Below are 13512 nucleotides of genomic sequence, written 5' to 3' on the forward strand. Positions count from 1 at the left end.
GCTAGATAATAGATATAGAAACTGCATGCATATAATTGTTCAATCCTTTATATACGCACAAAAACAGTTTCTAAGTCATACTAATCTACCCTTAACACCACTTTTCATGCTCTAAGACGCATAGACGCCATCTCCAAACGACAAGACATGAGAGCCCATTATGCTCAAACTATGTCAATATTAGTAGCTTTGCCTTGAAAACAACCACGTGCATCTTTGAATTCCCACTACAAGAAGCATTTCATATTTGTAGCATTTCATTAAGTTACCATTGATGGCAGAACAACAAACAAAAACAACATGAAGTCTTAGGTAAGTTCAACAAACAACATGAATAATTCTGAACTGAAATGCATACCTTGGTACCAAAATTCAAATTCTTGTCCAGCACAATACATTTCATGAAATACACGAGGAAATATCCACAATCTTGTCCAGTATGTTGCTTTGGAATGCCCTGAAATAAAAAATTAACATTGAAAATAGGTAACACGAATTCAATATGAGAAGACAACTTAAAAATAAGTTGTAGATGACGTACTTGAAGAATTTTCCACTTTACTTCATCATCACTTTGGTTGTGGTACAACTTAACATAACTAACAATTAGAAATAATAAGAAAATCAGTCCCCCACAAAATAATAATGCATAAAGAGAGAAGCACTCATACACTAACAGTTTAGGCTATTGATTCTCTAGCTTTCAGGTACCAATACTAAACTCTTTCATACCACAGGTTTCTTGGTGACAATAGATTTGAAGGCGGCATTCACCTACCGATAAAGAGTCTCAGCTTGCTTTCTGACTTGGTAATTGTTAGTGATCATGTTGCATCCACTCGATTCACTTGATTTGGCTCTATAAACAGAAAATTTGGACACTGGTACGTACTGTTATTGCAGGATTTGGAGCTGGATATATTGCTGATTTATGATTACACTCTAGTTTCTAATTTTGATGCACTTGTTTGCAGCACCTGGCCAAGCAATTTTAAACATTGGAATAATGCTAAAACGTTAACATCAATGCTCAAAGGAACTCTTACACATTACCTCAACTACTTGCAAATGCCAAGGTAAGAAGCCAACTTCAACCTTCCCATGGAATCCCAGTTATGTTTTTTTGTTTAAATCATGTTCACTTCATTGAAACTGTTTGCTTTTATTGGCAGTCCCAGTTCCATACAGGACTCTCTGGATGTCCACGGAGACGCTGTGACAATTTATCTAGTAAGTGAGGAATGCTTTACACACGAAGTATTGACATCTAACTTCTGAGACTATTTCATTGATTTTGTATCTTTCATTAAGCAGATTCATTCGAGTCGCACATGATCCTTGCACGCCTTAGGCTGCTTGACCAACCCTCCCTAAACCTCCCAGCTATACCCTTTGCTGGTCCGGAACCATCTATACAGATCATTGCTCTTCCAACCGGTCGAAGTAGTGGAGTCTTTCCAGCAGTGCCTGATCCACAAGAGAAGCTCTCTCCTCCACCTGTTCCAGAACCAATGGATTCACCTCCTAGTACTCCTTCACCAATTGCAAAAAAAGAAAACTCAACAACAAGGTTCCCCAAAATCAGGTAGCAATATATGGAAGTATACTGTAATTGGCATTAGTGTGGCTGTGTTGGTAATTGTTCTTCCAGCGATGATCTTCATGTGTCGAAGCCAAGCAGTTAAAACCATAAAACCTTGGAAGACAGGAATAAGTGGACAGTTGCAGAAAGCATTTATAACAGGTAATATTATGATTTTAGTATGATAGTAACAACTGTTCTATTATTCTGTTCACTGATGAACAAGCTGATTAACCCAAGAACATACAAAATCAAGGGTATAAGCAAACAAATTGAAGGAAATTGATGTCAAATATTTGTAACTTATGTTGGCGTGCCCCATTGCTACTAAACGAGTCCTGTATGAAGATAAAAACTGAATCATGTCATTATATGGGCTGCAGGAGTTCCAAAGTTAAAAAGATCAGAGTTGGAAACCGCCTGTGAAGATTTCAGCAACATCATTACACATTGTGTACAAGGGAACATTCTCCAGTGTTGTTGAAATTGCCGTTGCATCAACAACACTGACTTTGAAAGACTGGTCCAAGAATGCAGAGAAGGCTTACCGGAAAAAGGTTAGCTATTTCTGTAACCAAACACAGCAGCCAACGCTAAATTTTCTCTGTTCTTATCCTTTCTCAAGTCTAATCATATCTGCTCTTGCCTCTCCTGTAGATTGATGAGCTATCAAGACTTCAAGAGTGAATCACAAGAACTTTGTCAATCTCATTGGCTACTGTGAGGAGGATGAACCGTTTACTAGGATGATGGTGTTTGAGTATGCTCCAAATGGAAATCTCCATGAACATCTGCATTGTAATTTTCCTACTTTTGTCAACTACTAGGAGGATTATTTGAGTCAATTAGATATCTGGAGGATACGTGTAACCTTTATTTTCTTTGGTTCTTCCAGTTCAAGAAATGGAACACCTGGACTGGACCGCAAGGCTCAGGATTATAATGGGAACAGGTTACTGTCTTCAGTATATGCACCACGATCTAAATCCACCTGTATCACATCCCAACTTAGATGCATCTTCCATCTTTTTAACGGATGATTATGCTGCAAAGGTACATCTTCCCTTACTCACATCCACCTTGTCTTCTATTGGATATCATACACTTCACTCGATTTTACTCTTTTTCATACACGCACACAAACACAGATTGCAGAGCTATGTTTCTGGGCAACATTGCCGAAGTCAAAGAAGGATTCTGAGGAGGACGATAAAGAGCATTCTGAATTACCACCCCTTGCTGATCCAGAAACAAATATCTACAGTTTCTGAAGATTACCAATACTCAATTGCATAGCCAACCACTCAACAAGGCTATTAAGCCTGCTAATAACCAGTATCATGGCCAACCACTCAACAAGGTTATTAAGCCTGCTAATAGTCAGCCTAATTGCCAACCACTCAATAAGGTTATCAAGACAGTCTCATTCAAATTTCCAGTTTTATGTTTTTCATTTTCAGTTACTAGAAGAAAGAAATTGATTGCTGACAGTGTTTTGTTTTCTTTTATTAGCGTGATCAGGATGCTGCTTATAATCTCAAAGCAGACCGTAGATGTTATTCAGGTGAATTACAAAGATTGGTTAACAATCAGGCTGCTCACTCCAATTTGTTTTGGCACTCTGGTGAGCAACCAAAAGGTAGGGCATCTCCCTTCAGGCAATCAAGAAGTCCGTGCATATCCCCTTACTGAAATGAAAGGCCTAAATCTCCCTTTACTGGAGGGGGGTTTCTTGGTGTTCCCAAAGAAGAGAATGTCAAAGTCAGTAGTAGTAAATTCAATATGAATGACCAAGTTGGCCCCAAGTATCAGGAGGTACAAAGCTATCAAAGAAATAAACAAGGGCCGTATACTGTGATCCCTATGATTGAGAAGACACTGTATGTTGATACTGTAAATACTACCAAAACATCATGTCTAAATTCAAGCTCTTTGTATACCCAAGAACGAGTAGACTCTGCTGTTGAGATCAATCGGACCCTATTAAAGAGAAGTGGGATGGAACAAATGTCTACAGAAGAGTCTTTGTTTCAAGATATCAAATATCTGACTAATTTTGAGAGCAATGGCGTCTCAGAACCTGCAGTATTGGAGTCTGCTGAAGATAGTTCATCTTCATTTTCTGACATATCCCATATTAGAGGCCAAGTAGTTGCAGTGGAGGACTCCCAGCTAGGAATTGATACGAGGAGTGATGACATTATGAAAGGGGATCCAGGAAATGCTAGCATTATTGTAGTACAGTCTCCTCTTCCCCCACCTTTACCAAAATCACCTTCCCAGTCTTGGCTCTCATCGACACTCTCTTCAACTCCTTCACAGAAATCAGTCTCCACTGGTACCAAAAGGCCGAGTTCCAAAACTTCCTCTGCTGGTACCAAGTGGGAAACCATTGTAAAGACTTCCAATTTGCACCATGATCATGTGCGCTACTCCGCGGTAATCACTGTTGGAGAAAAGAGATCTCACATCTAAGAAGTGACAATAAAAATAAAACTTATAAGTGGGTGAATAATAACCAATTGTACCGAGCCCTTTTGTGATTAAAACTCAACACCTGTGAGGTGGTTAAGTTGGGACAATATCGGTACAGTTGGTCCACGGGCCACGTTTGTCGCTGTCTAACATGGTATCAGAGCGGGTCCCTCTCCAGTCGCGCCTCCAATCTTTCGTGGGCCCGAGTTGGGTGCCACTTTGTCATGCCATCAGAGGATTTCCGATTGCATGGCCACTAAGTATCGTTGGTTACTGGATCTTAGTTTCTTTCATCCCAGTATGTGGGATGTTAATCTGTCACGTGCATACCTAAAAATTTAGGTTGCACGTGAGGGGGCGTATTGGAGAGGAGAGATCTCACATCTAAGAAGTGACAAAGAAAATAAAACTTATAAGTTGGTGGATAATAACCAATTGTACCGAGGCCTTTTGTGATTAAAACCCAACACCTGTGAGGTGGATAAATTGGGACAATATCGGTACAGTTGGTCCACGGACCACACTTGTCGCTGTTTAACAATCACAACATCCTTCTTTGCCACTTTATTTCGCCTGCACTAGAAGTCATTTGTGACATAAAGGAGCTCTAACTTTTCCTCCCCTTGACAGGAATTAATCACTCATGTTTGTCAGCAACCTAAGAATTAGAATATCTCAGTTCTTCAAAGCTTCTTCCCACTTCCTGAATAATAGGGTATGGCCTTTTCTATTCTCTGGAGATTCTTGTCCCCTAATCGTTTTCGCTCATGAGATCTCTATAGAGCAATATATTTTGGTGTTCTTAGTTTTTGCTTAGAATTGATACAGGTTATAGAGTTATGGGTAAGAAACAGATCGATGGGCCAAATTTTAGTGTAATTGGCATGTTTCTCAATAGTCAATTCTAAATTGTTTGGCTTCCTCTGACGCTAATGAGAAAAGAGTTACTTGTTATTTTCTTATTTATATGGCATTATGTGGTGTTGAAACGTTGGTAAGGTTCAGATAAATCGCACCAGAGTTCCATCATGTAAATCTTTGTACAATATGCAGTTCAGTCTTTCAGATCAGCAACATTAGGGAAAAGTTGCTTCACAGCTTCACTGCAGTCATAGGTCTTAGTTTCTCAGTTTCAACTTTGAATTCGCTCTCCATAGTACATACAGAAGAAATTTCAGTTGGATAACTGTGTAGGATAGCTTGTCCAAGAAGTCTTCCATTAGCTAGCTACTTGCAACATAGAGGGATTAGAGGCTTTAAAGTTGCATGGGGCTTCTGCAATGGAATTTCCATTAGTCTGCTGATATTACCAAAGCAAAACAACACAAGCAATGGCTTTTTTCATCGCCTTTCTCCTAATTGCCTTCCTCAGTACTATCGATTCAAGAAATTTCCAAAGAAGTGTCCACGATGAGTTCAATCACTGGACTAAGAAGTATGGGAGGGAGTACCCCACCCCCGAAGAAAGAGCGTCTCGCCTTCCTTTTTGTTCATGTTTGACTTATTTTCATTTGATTGAGTTTGAGTCAGGCCAAAATTTGATTTTTGTGCATCATGTTCAAGCTCGGCTCGGCTTAAAAAAGCTCTAGCTTGGCTCAGGCCGACTCATTTTATTAGATGAGGTCGAACTTAAATTGAGCCGTCTTCAATCATATAAAATTAAAATTTTAAAATTTAGAAATTAAAAAGAAAATTTAAAATGTAATGTCATAGCATCATACAAAATTTATTTTATTTGTAATAAAATAAAAATAACAAATTAAACTTAAAGTCTTTAACTAATTAATCTAGAAATAAGCATTTCAGCTATTTCGAACTAATATTATATTTTTAATATTATTTCTTATATAAAAATTATGTTTTATATATACTGTAAAAATTAATTAGTCAAGCTTAATTAATAAAAGAGCCGAGCTTTTAACAAGTCCGAGCTAGCTCGCGAGCTAAATGAGTCGAACGAGCCGAATACTTATTGTTCAAGTTCGGCTCATTTTCAAGTTTGGACTTAATATTGAGCTTAAACTCGTCTCATTTAACTTTACAAACTTGAACCGAATGGGCAAAAAGCGAGCTGAGCACGAGCCGAACACGAGTGGCTCGAGCCGACTTACAGCCCTAATTGATGGTAGCATACACTATGGGTCAAGGAGAGGTAAAAAAGTAAAATATTTTATGACATGTGACAATTTGCCATCATTTGGCCTTTATTTCTAAATGTTAGTCGTTATTTGTAAACTAAATTATTATTTAGTACTTTTGGGTACTTTTTTAAAAAGAAAATAACAAACTACCAATAAGTGTTGAACAACAATTTACTTTATAAAAAACTCACTACTTAATTTGATAGAGCAAATAAGGATCAAAATTTACAAATAAAGACCAAATGATGGAAGTTACCACATGTCATATAATATTTTACTTTTTTGACCCTCTTTGACCCATATTGTATATTACCATTGATTGAGAGATTATTTACTACTATCGACCATGAAACTAACTGCTACTGTTGACTTAAAAACCAACATCTATTGTCGACTAGGAATATACCTGCTACTGTCGATAGGGAATACACCTGCTACAGTCGACTTGGAAGACATCTGCTACTATCAGTTGAGAATGTACCTGCTACTGTCGATTATGAATCTAACTGCTACTATTGACTGAGAAACTAACTGCTAATGTGGTTTTTGGTGAGTAAAATTTGAAATTTCTCAAAACATATGCCATATGTACTTAAATAAAAGCTCATGACATAAGAAATAATTTTATATATTAGCTCACTTCTAAATTACATGTGTTTAGCCGGAAAACTTAAATTTGCCGAAAAAATAAACTAAAAAAATGAGGAGAGGGAAACTTGTTAGATCTGAAAGTGACAGTTGGTAATTTTCACGAAAGTAATAATATTTTTGGACATTTTTTCATTAATAATTGGTCTACTTATTTTTTGTGCTTCTATTAAGTTTTAATTTATATAAGAAATGTGAAAAGTGAATTTTTAGTTAATTTAAATATAATATAGAAACATTAAGTAATTTTATTTTCTTAAAATACAGTAACTTTGTTGTAAGTTGTGCCAAGTCAAAGAGATAGGGTTTTACTTCGTAAGCCCGAGTACTCCGCAAGCCCGGTTCTCACTCCCATGAATCTCACATACCCATTCTGTTGAGAGATCTAAACATTCATAAAAAGGAGAGCTCCCTTCAATTTTTTTTTGTTCTGTAACTTCCATGGAAACCTTCAAAGTGATTGTTTTGGTTTTTCTTTTTCCCACCCTCCATTTCCTTGTTGTAACAAGCATCGAGTTTGAAGTTGGAGGAGAGAATGGATGGAAAGTCCCCAAACTAAAGGATGACTACATTCAATGGGCATCAAAAAAACGGTTCGAAGTTAATGATACTCTCCGTAAGTACTTGGGTTTCGTACTATAGTTATGCATAGCAACCCTAACAAAGGGCCTATAAAGTGTTGCTTGGTTCACATTTTACTCTTTGCTGATGTTTTGGTTTCTATACAACTTAGATTTCAACTACAAATACGATATTGTTGTGGTGGTGACGGAGGAGGAGTATAACGATTGTCATTCGTCAAGTCCGATCTTTTTTTCTGCAAGTGGAGACACTTTTTACAAGTTGGATCGTCCTGGATTGTTCTACATCATCAGTGGGACCAAAGCTTATTGTTTAAGAGGTCAGAAGATTATCATTACTGTTGTGGAACCAACGAGCGCTCCTCAACCTTCAACAAACTCCAACATGAGACTTTTAAACTTGAGTCGAGGTGTCAAAGTTGGGTCCTCAAATCATAGTGAACTTTTAGTTTTGCTTTTCTTTTGTATAACAATTTTCAGATACTAAAACTATAAACTCTATATTAACTGTGAACAATAAATATGTATCCAAGAGCTTTGGATTATAATTATATTTTAGTATTCTCATTTTCATTATATTAGTATTCCTACACGCTCAATACTCGTGCGAAAAAAATTGTGTTCGCGTGTGCGTGATGGAACGTGTTATATTTGTAATAGCGGAAGATACACATTGAGGACGGAGCATAGTACAGGGCTCCATGGGCTGTAGCCCGGGCAATTTTTTGAGTTTTCCTCAATAAGCATGTCGTAATTATGGCTAATTAACATTTGTATGCTTCATAGCCCAGTCGCTTCAAGTCACTAGTAATAGACAAGTCAATAAACTTAATTACCATTTATAGCATCAATTGAAACAGAAGGTGATTAAACCCTAAACTTGTTTTTTCTAATGGTATTTTAAGAAAACACCAGAGTTTCTTTTCATTTTTTTTTCCAAAGAAGGTTTTCTATTTATATAAAAAAGAACCAGGAGTTCTTTTTCTTGCTTCAAAGTAGAGCTAAGTATTTATATTAACTCATTTCATGAGATCTTCCTAATCCTAAATGATTAAGTTCTTGCGCGTAGTTTAAAATTACAGTAGTTGAAACAGTAGAATAAATTTAAGAAAATAACTTAATTTTATTGATAGACATATGACCTTATATATATGCATTCCATCAAAGATCCTGATGAATTTGAAATATGATATTATTCCTGAACTAACTAGGTTATACTATTTAAGACAAGATATACTAAGAATATTTAGGAGATAATTCTCCTACAACACTCCCCCTTATATCGCGATCATAATGTGTCATAGTGCAATATTGTTGCCTCGGTAAAAACCTTACCAAGCAAAACAAAAACTTCATTGGTAAAATTAAAAGTTTTGATCGAATGAGAAAAAGAGCACAACACACTAACTACAAGTGGTTAATGCATGTGACGTAGACTTCTTCTGATGTCTACTCCCCCTGATCATTAACTCAATTTAGGAGCTCTGATAAACGACGCAAACCAATGCGTTTCACATGCTTCACAAATGTAGATTTTAGAAGAGACTTAGTGAACAAATATGACACATTATCCTCAGAACGAATCTGATTAACTTGGATATTCAACATCCCTTGTTGTTGATGATTATAAAAGAACTTTGGCGAAATATGTTTTGTGTTGTCACTCTTAATGTAACATAACTTCATCTGCTCAATGCAAGCAGCATTATCTTCGTAAAAACATGTAGGTTTAACTGTAGTAGAACTTAATCCACTAGCATCTCGAATATGAGTAATAATTACTCGAAGCCAAATGCACTCTTTGACTACTTCATGCAATGCTATAATCTCATAATGATTTGAGGAAGTAGCAACAAAGGTTTGCTTGGTTGATCTCCAAGAAATCGCCGTATTCCCAATGATAAAAACATAACCAGTTTGAGAACGTCATTTGTGTGGATCCGAAAGGTTTCCAGCACCAGTGAATCCTACCAACTCATCACTAGAAGTTTTAAGGAATCATGAATTGACATTCAAGTGATGAGAATCAGCACCGGCGGTAACAACTATGGAACATGGCGACAATGTTGTGTCGATCTTCACCATCAATTCTTGCTGAAATAACACTTTTTTTGTCGGGATATTGATAATACAACCCCATATCAATGGAACCTTTTAAGTACCTAAAGATGTTTTTGATACCGGTCTAATGACGCATAGTTGGTGCATAACTAAACATTGCTAACAAGTTCACTGAGAATGCAATGTTTGGACGAGTACATTGAGCTAGATAAAGTAAAAACTCCTATAGCACTTAAATATGGATATTCAAGACCAAGTATCTCTTCATTGTCATCTTTCGGACAAAATGGATCTTTCTTGGTATCCAGACTTCTTACGACCATAGGAGTATTAGAAGAGTGCATAACTTTGTCCATACAGAAGTGCCTGAGTATCTTTTGGATGTTTGCAAACTTGTGTACAAGGATTCCACCAACTCTATGCTCAATTTCCAAACCTAAGTAAAACCGAGTATTTCCCATGTCTTTCATCTCAAATTATGCTTTCAAGTAGCTTATCATCTCACCAATCTCATTAAGAGATCCAATTACGTTCATGTCATCGACATAGACATCTACTACAGCAAAACCAGAACTATTGCTTTTGATAAACACGCAAGGGCACAGTTCATCGTTTTTGTATCCCTTCCAAATCAAGTATTCGCTCAAACGTGTATACCACATTCTACCAGACTGTTTAAGTCCACAAAGTGAGCGTTGTAACCTAATGACATAGGCATTGCGTGGCTTACTTGACTTGGGTACTTGAAGTCCATCAGGAATCTTAATGTATATCTCTGTATCTAGTTCCCCATAAAGATACACAACCACCACATCTAATAGCTGCATGTCTAGTTTTTCTAGAAAAACTAGACTTATCAGATATCAGAAAGTAATGATATATATAACCAGAGAATATGTCTCCTCATAGTCAGCACTAGGGTGCTGAGAGAATCCTTGAGCAATGAGTCGCGCTTTATACCGCAAGACTTCGCCTTTCTCATTCAGTTTACGGACAAAGACTCATTTATGTCCAACATGCTTAACATTCGGCAGTACTTCAAAAATATTATCAATGGAAGACAAAAATCTTATCAAAGTAAATTTCATTGAAAGCAGAAAACTTTAATTTTATAAATTACCTTGAATAGCAAAAGTCTTGAATTTTCTTTTTCTTATCTTCTTTTCCTCTTGTATGGCCGCAACCTTGAAGCTTGGTTTTCAAATTTTGTAGCGGCGGTAGAGGAGGCTAGACCACTGAGGAGCGGCGGTCGGAGGGGGGTCAGATCAGTAGGCCATCCGGCTAGGAAAACAAATCTAGGGTTTAGTTTTTTTTTTTTAGGTTCTAGGCGTAGGATTTTCAGGTCTAGAACTATGTGCTTAATAGCGTGAAACAATATGATGAATTCGAGAAAATAACTGTAATTTTATTGATAAACATATAACATTATATATAAGCATTACATCAAAAATCCCGATGAATCTGTGATAAGATATTATTCCTGAACTAGCTAGGCTATACTATTTTGGAAAAGATACACTAAGAATATCTAGGACATAATTCTCTCTCAACAGTAGTAGAGTTTTCAATTTCAATGCATTTGCAATTTTTATTTATTTATATTTAGAATTTTTTTAATTTCATATATGAAGACCTAGCAATTTGAAATCCTGCGTCCTTGCACACCAAGAACCATCTAGAAAGAAAATTTTGAATAGAGTTTTCTTTACAACCCATGATGTACGTGTTCCATATACTGTATCTATGCTCACATGGTAGGTTAGGTACTACACATCTATGCATCTATACTTTTGGATTCTCTTCGGATGGGATATACCCCAATACTGTATGTGGATTGTAATCGCCGCAACAACTATTCCATTGTAAAAGGAAAAAGAGAAGCACCAAACCAGCTATGTCAAATAGCAAATTACTAAAATAAGACACAAAAGTTCAAAATGATTTTGGTTCGTGCATAAACAAATCAATTGAAAAATGTTGTATTTATGGTTAAACACAACACTGTTTTTTTTATTTTTATAAAAGGGAATAAATATATATAATACTAAAATAAGATTACAAAATGAACACTTGTGGAAGAACAAGATTCCCCACATTTCGTCCGACTAACACTGCTAGTCATATGATTATCACAAAAGACTAGACATGAGCTAAGAATTCCCAATTTCGAACTAATTGAAACCGAGTCCAGAAGTAGCCGATAACCTACTCGCCGCCAAACTCAAAAAGAGCACCGCTCCAATAGCATAACATACCAAAACATCCGGTATATTTACATATACAACCTCCTCATTATATTGACACCCATAAAAAATCGGCATTTAAATAATCATTTGACATGACATGCACTATAAACATGTGCACTTAACGACACGACTTAACTTTACATACTAACAACACAAAACCCTCGCACAACGGGAGTGATGACAAAAACCTGAAAATAAAACCTAAGAAAACAAAATAACAAACTTGTGCCAAATAGCCCAAGCCCACCTACAAAGACCCTAACCCAGGCCCACCACAATAGATCTACAGAGGCCACCCGACCTAAAAATTTGCCGCAGAACTGCCACCACCGCCTTCTGCCGTCCAAAGCCAACACCAGCCGCCTCCTTTAAACCACCATCCAACCCCATACCCAACACTGCTCACCGCGCAACAAAACCAAAACAATGAAACTCTCAAGATTCGATCTAGGTTAAGAGAGCAACTCAGACAAGCCGTCGACGCCTTCGCTCCCCTTCACACACCGCAACCGAGCCAGTACCACCGCCGGCGAGACCAACCCGGCCATTTAAGAGTGACAAAAGCCTTGCCATCGAACTTCAACCCCTGCAAACGAGAAAACAAAGATGCAATTCGAACAAGAAATCCTTGGAACAACCACCCTCTGTCGATCCACTACCCTCAACCTCCTTGCTCGGCCACCAAATAATCCAAACACAACTCCCGTCCGACGGCAACGCCAATGGACCTGCCGCCGGACAAAAATGAAAATTATTTTATATTAACCCTAGATAATTCCGGTTTATACGGAGCACTTAGGGACTCGACTCTCGCTCCAAAAACACAACACATTTATTTATGTGGATAAACAATGTGTTTATGGGAACGTTCTGTTAAGCGCCCACGCTTCAAGAGCCCGATAATTTCTTATACGTGTCGACTGGGCATTGGGCAAAGCCAGTTGTTCCCACTAATCTCTGTTAAATGCTGGCAAAACAAGAGGGCACACACTATGCACGTGAGTTTGTCAAATTAAATGGCTGGGTAGTTTTGGAAGTGGAGGAGTATTGACCACACGGTGTGAACTTAACTTGAGATTGAGGTAGGATCGGTAGGGGAGCCGCAAATGTTCAAATATTTCAGATGCACTAATTGTACACATGCAAGTCCGAACCAACTACAAAACCATCCTTCCCCCGGAAGATTTGGATGGCCAACTGGCCAATCATTGGTGAAACATTCGCCTTCTTGAATGAGCTGCAGGAGAAGTTCGTGGGAGCTAGAATGAAAATAGACTCCCCAAATGGTACTTGGCTGAACCGATCTTATATTGGCTTCAATTTTGTACTTTTTTTCTATGCCAAAACGCAAATCCAAATTTGTATCTCGATAAAACATATTTAATTTAGTAATCATATTAAAATTTCTAATTATCTGCCAATCTTTGCTACACTCCTTTTCAACGTGATGCCTGTCCAAATTGAAAATTTTGTTGTTTTTTTTTTCAAAGTAATAACATTAATTTTCATGAGAAATATATTAAAAGAAAAACGATGATGTGACATTTAATTTGAGTTTACTTTAGTTTATGGATTCGAGAAGGAAAGACAACATAAGAAATCAAGTAGAAATTGATAAAGAAAACATAGGACAGATGGAGAAGAAAAATCTCAAACATTGAAGCCTATTGTAATTTTTAATAAGATATTGTCTTTTATTGTAATTTACTTGAAGTTATTTTAGCCATGCAATATATCGCACACTTGCAAGGTAAATAAAGTGGTTGCACGGTGCCAAT

The 13512-nt window shown here is 37.1% G+C and overlaps 1 protein-coding gene and 1 pseudogene across 1 annotated transcript; both read left to right on the forward strand.

Moving 5' to 3' along the window:
* Positions 1-532: 532 nt before the first annotated feature.
* On the forward strand, positions 533-3391 carry LOC126785736 (protein MALE DISCOVERER 1-like; annotated as a pseudogene).
* LOC126785739 (uncharacterized) lies at positions 3365-4057 on the forward strand. Its single transcript, XM_050511368.1, has one exon. It carries the CDS (start codon positions 3365-3367, stop codon positions 4055-4057), a length of 693 nt encoding a protein of 230 aa, XP_050367325.1.
* Positions 4058-13512: the final 9455 nt, after the last annotated feature.

The sequence above is a fragment of the Argentina anserina genome, chromosome 3 (genome assembly GCF_933775445.1).
Source record: "Argentina anserina chromosome 3, drPotAnse1.1, whole genome shotgun sequence".
NCBI classification, from domain to species: Eukaryota; Viridiplantae; Streptophyta; class Magnoliopsida; order Rosales; family Rosaceae; genus Argentina; species Argentina anserina.

Excerpts from the sequence above, each read along its gene's own strand:
- LOC126785739 (XM_050511368.1), top strand. The coding sequence starts at position 3,365 with ATGAATGACCAAGTTGGCCCCAAGTATCAGGAGGTACAAAGCTATCAA.